The 5,379-nt window shown below is 40.2% G+C and overlaps 1 protein-coding gene across 1 annotated transcript; it reads left to right on the top strand.

The window, feature by feature from the left end:
* Positions 1–3,177: 3,177 nt before the first annotated feature.
* Positions 3,178–5,130, top strand: LOC127737120 (golgin subfamily A member 6-like protein 1). The gene has a single exon (XM_052247654.1). It carries the CDS (start codon positions 3,178–3,180, stop codon positions 5,128–5,130), a length of 1,953 nt encoding a protein of 650 aa, XP_052103614.1.
* The last annotated feature ends 249 nt before the right edge of the window (positions 5,131–5,379 follow it).

The following is a 5,379-nucleotide window of genomic DNA, read 5'->3' as shown; positions in this document are numbered from 1 at the left end:
CTACAGTGGAAAGAACTATTACTCTATATGGACGATATCATATCAGTAAGTTCAACATTTGAAGAGGGTCTTGGAAGGTTAGAAAGAATCTTTATACGCCTACAAAATGCACATCTAAAATTGAAACCTGCCAAATGCATTTTCTTTCAAAAACAAGTCAGGTTCCTTGGACATATCGTGTCTGAGGATGGAATTTCCACCGATCTAGAGAAAACAAAAGCTATAGATGACTGGCCAATCCCCAAATCTGCAAAACAGGTGCGCAGCTTTTTAGGACTTTGTTCTTACTATAGGCGATTTGTTAAGGGATTTGCAGCAATTGCAAGACCAATGCACAAAATTTGCGAAAAGAATAGCCGTTTTGCTTGGAATGACGAGTGTCAAAAGGCATTTGAACAGTTGAAAAATGCTTTAACAAGTACACCTGTGCTTGCCTACCCTCTTCCAAATTTGCCATTCATACTTGACACAGATGCAAGTGATAAGGCTGTCGGGGCAGTTTTGTCACAAATTCAAGAGGGTCTTGAACGAGTTATTGCATACATGAGCAAATCTATGAACATACATGAGCAGGCATACTGTGTAACTCGAAAAGAGCTACTTGCTGTAATTATAGCACTAAAGACATTTCATCATTATTTATATGGCCAGAAAGTTTTGCTGCGCACAGATAACGCAGCTGTATCATGGATGAAAAATCTAAAGAAACCCACTGGTCAAACAGCCAGATGGCTCGAAGAACTAGGAACTTACAATTTGACAGTGACACACAGGGCTGGAAGGAAACACTCAAATGCCGATGCTCTGTCCAGAAGACCTTGTAAATCATGCGAGAAACAAGAATCTGGAAACCACACAAGTGACGACGAAACAGACGAAATTCAACTTGAAGAATCTGATTTTGTTAACCAGGAGTTACATGAAAATGAGGAGCCAACACCAAGAATAGAAATAGTACGAATATGTACAAGAAGTCAGACAGGAAATCAGTCTAGTGCTACACCAAGTGGCTATTGCATAGAAGGATGGGACCCTGACAGTATTAGACAATGCCAATTGGAAGACCCAGACATGTCACTCATTGTGACATATCTTCAAGAAAAGAAAAATAAACCTGACTGGGACCAAGTATCAAAAGGAACATCATACCAGAAAACAATATGGCGACAATGGGATAGGCTGACAATAAACAATGGCATGCTTTATAGAAAATTTTATTGTTCTGATAAAGACGATGTAGACAACTTCAAATTGCAGCTCCTGGTACCAAAATCACACCAAAAGACAGTCTTTAAGTATTTCCATGACGTTCCATCTGCAGGTCATTTAGGACCAGATAAAATGCTTAGTAGAATCCAGCAGCTCTTTTACTGGCCAGCTATGAGAAGCTCAATAACAAGGTACTGTAAAGAATGTGACCAATGTGCTGCTAGGAAATCACTTAAACGAAACAAGGCTCCATTAGGTCAATACTTGGTTGGCGAGCCTATGGAACGTGTTGCGATTGATATTCTTGGTCCACTTCCGTTAACAAAACGACAAAACCGTTATGTTCTTGTCCTTTGTGACTGCTTTTCTAAATGGACTGAAGCATATGCTATTCCGGACCAGGAATCCCTGACCATTGCCCGGACCATCGTGAATGAATTTATTTGTAGGTTTGGTTCACCATTACAGCTTCACTCTGATCAAGGAAGGTCTTTTGAAGCAAAGCTGTTCCAAGATCTGTGTGATCTCCTGAAAATTGACAAAACTAGAAGTACAAGTCAACACCCCCAATCTAATGGAAGCGTTGAAAGATTTAACAGGACACTGCTAAGCATGCTAACATTTTATTGTCAAAATGATCAGAGAAACTGGGATGAGATTTTGCCACAGGTTATGATGGCATACAGATCATCAGTCCACGCCAGCACAGGACAGACCCCTAACATGATGATGTTTGGCAGAAACATATTTCTTCCTATGGAAGCTGTTATTCCACGTCCTGATGGACCAGATGAATCCACTACCCCTGAAACGGATAAATATATAAATGAATTACAGGACGCTATGTTAAAGTCACATGTACTGGCTAGGAAACATCTTAAGCAGAATTCTGAGTATCAAAAACGTCACTATGACTTGAAAGCAGTAAAGCGCGAATTACAAATAGGTCAAGCTGTATGGCTTTATGATGCATCAAAGAGAAAAGGAATTTGTCATAAGTTGACACTAAAATGGAAAGGACCATATGTTGTCACAAGGAAAATTGATGACATCACTTACCTTGTGAAAAGGTCAAAGAAACAGCCAGGGAAGGTCTACCACATCGATAGACTACTGCCCTATCAAGGACGAAATCCGCCCACTTGGTTCTCCAGTAGGAAGGCCTGAGATGCCTTTCATAGTTGTTGTTTGAATAGCCGAAATTAGTTGTACAAGTTGTTACGTTTTTAATTGTTTTGATGAGTTACTATGTTTAAGAGTAACTGTATGACTTATCTCAGACTGGAGAAAGTCATGTTGGAATTCCTAGAGTTGGATCCACTCTGGAAGAATATGTAAGGGAGACAAATGGCCATTGTTTCTCAGGACATATTATTGGCTGTAAGGGAAGGATGATCCTTCCTGCCAGGGGAATGGCAGATTAAACTGTACTGCCAAGCGTTTTATTTTATGCGCAAGCTGCGCGGCGGAAAGCAATTAACGACAACTTTTTGTCTTGAGGAGGCTTGAGATTTTTTTTAATAGGGAGACCAAGGGGGTGGATATCATATTTTTTATTGAAATGTAGGCTGATCCATTTACTACCAGCATATGCCATATGGGGGGAGGATTTTAAAACACATAAGCAAATATAGTCACACAACAGCACACTACATACATATATTTTATTGTATATGTTATATAAATGGTGGAGGGATTTTAAAGATTTGATTCGATTTCAGAAAGAGACCATCATCACAAGTGGAGGTGAAGTGTTGGCTGTGTCCCATGACGTTTAGGACAAGGAGACAACTAAAGAACCATCTGGCAGCTGCCCCACACAAACGGCTTTCAGTCGTTTGTGTTTGGTGTCCTGAAGAGAAGTCGTACAGGAGGATGGTTGACCTGAAGGAGCACATCATGGCCAACCACCGCAGCAAAATAGAGATCATGCCGTACAGTTTCTTGAGTGAGAACAATGGGTTTTGGATGTCGAATTACCCAGAGACATATGCAAAGGTAATCTCACCATTAAATGAAAACTCCCAAGAGGCCATGAAAGCCAGGATTGAGGTCCTAGAATTCCTAAACAGGGTTGGAAACACCAACAGGAAGAAGGAGGATTGGACTCAAGGCTGGAAGTGTCCTAGGGAAATGGTTAGAGGTACGCAGGAGGAAGAGGTTGAGCAGGAGAAAACCAATGGGTCATATTCACCAACACGCCCCACCATTTATGAAGGGCTGGCCCTCCAGCAACTTACATTAGGACTTGGGGATTCGACAGCCATCTTCAAATTAGACCTTGGAGTGTCTATACGATTCTATCAGATAAGTTTGAATGACTTGGTTCTAAGAGATCACAAAATGCTTGATGCTTTAATAAGGAGGATGACGGCACTGGTAAACACCAAGTATGCAGGATCACATACCTTCTCAGCCTCGATAGACGGTAAATTAAAGTCTATAGTGACGCCGGTAGTAGCTAGGAAACTATCCATATCAGAGGAATATATAGCAGACATAAAAACGTCCGATGAACTCTTCCCAGGGAAACAGACAAAAGCCATCACAAATCCGTTATCACCACTTAAAACACCATCAACCTCAGATATTATATTGGAAGATGACAGTGACAATGAAGAACCAGAGATTCTGAACGAGAAAGCAACAAGCCAGAAGAAAAGTAAGAAGACAGAGAATGAAGGAGAGAAAAATGGAGAGAAAAGAAAGAAAAAGAATAACCACCAGGAACAGAAGGCTAAGAAAATAAAGCAAGGAAAGGGTGACAAGGAACAGGACGCGGAAATCAGACTTAAAGAGGAAGAACTAAGGAAGCAGGAAAAACAAAAACAGGATGAGGAAATGAGACTACAGGAGGAAGAACAAAAGAGAAGGGAAAAACAGAAACAGGAGGAAATTAGACTGAAGGAGGAAGAACAAAAGAAGCAGGAAAAACGAAAACAGGACGAGGAAGTCAGACTAAAGGAGGCAGAACTAAAGAGAAAGGAAAAACAGAAACAGGAGGAGGAAATCAGACGGAAGGAAGAAGAACAAAGGAAGCAGGAAAAACAAAAACAGGATGAGGAAATGAGACTAAAGGAGGAAGAACAAAAGAGAAGGGAAGAACAGAAACAGGAGGAAATTAGACTGAAGGAGGAAGAACAAAAGAAGCAGGAAAAACGAAAACAGGACGAGGAAGTCAGACTAAAGGAGGCAGAACTAAAGAGAAAGGAAAAACAGAAACAGGAGGAGGAAATCAGATGGAAGGAGGAAGAACAAAGGAAGCAGGAAAAACAGAAACAGGACGAAGAAGAAAGGTTGAAGGAGGAAAAGAGGATACAAGAAGAAAAACACAATGAAGAAAGTAAAAGAAAGAAACTGGAAGCATCAGAAGATCGGGGCACAGATTGTACAACTCTAAACGGCAACATTACCGCAAGTGAACGGGCAAGGACACTTCTGAGGAAAGGTGGCATGCCACTTTTCCCAGCTGGGAGAAGGGAGTGGAATCAAGAAGAAGTCATCCCACTGATTACCATCCCAGCAGTTGTTAGTTGGCCACCTAAAAATTGGAAAAAGATGACTCCAGAGCAAAAGTATTTTAATTGGGAGTATGCCAGTATAGCTCTGGAGTTGAACTCGGGAAAGCAATTACAATTCACAAAGGAAGAGTTGCTACTCAAGTATCACTTTTTAGCATTACCAGGCACAAAAACACCGACAGGAAGTGAAGAAAACACAATGGCAACCAAATCTCGGTTTTATTTATACCAAGCTTTGGCTTATATAATAAAGAGTGACAAAGAAGACACATCAACTGTACAAACATTAAAGATGTTAGAAACTGCAGTGAAGGAGAGAGATAACTCCACAGACGATGTGATAAAGAGAATAGATGCTCTTGATATTCCCTTGAGACTCGGAGAAGACATTGAACACTAACATTTTAGATCTCAAACTTCATAATAATTATGTGCTAAAATTTTCAATTCAGGAGAATTCATTGTCTTTAAAGGTGGGGGAAGTGTAAGGTACTGGGGAATGTTATACTGAAACAAATAGGTATTAAATTGTGCGGTGTAATTTATAAGTAAATACTTAATTTGTGGCAAGACTGACACATATTTTATAATGATTTTTTACAATTGTGGCAGTAATCCACTATACTTATTACTATGATCACAAGTCAAA

The sequence above is a fragment of the Mytilus californianus genome, unplaced genomic scaffold (assembly GCF_021869535.1).
Source record: "Mytilus californianus isolate M0D057914Y unplaced genomic scaffold, xbMytCali1.0.p SCAF_4, whole genome shotgun sequence".
Classification (NCBI taxonomy): domain Eukaryota; kingdom Metazoa; phylum Mollusca; class Bivalvia; order Mytilida; family Mytilidae; genus Mytilus; species Mytilus californianus.
The sequence above is the reverse complement of the archived record's forward strand: the minus strand, read 5'-3'. Positions and strand labels throughout refer to the sequence as shown.

Bases quoted from the DNA above. Each gene is read 5' to 3' on its own strand.
- LOC127737120 (XM_052247654.1), top strand. From the start codon at position 3,178: ATGTCGAATTACCCAGAGACATATGCAAAGGTAATCTCACCATTAAAT.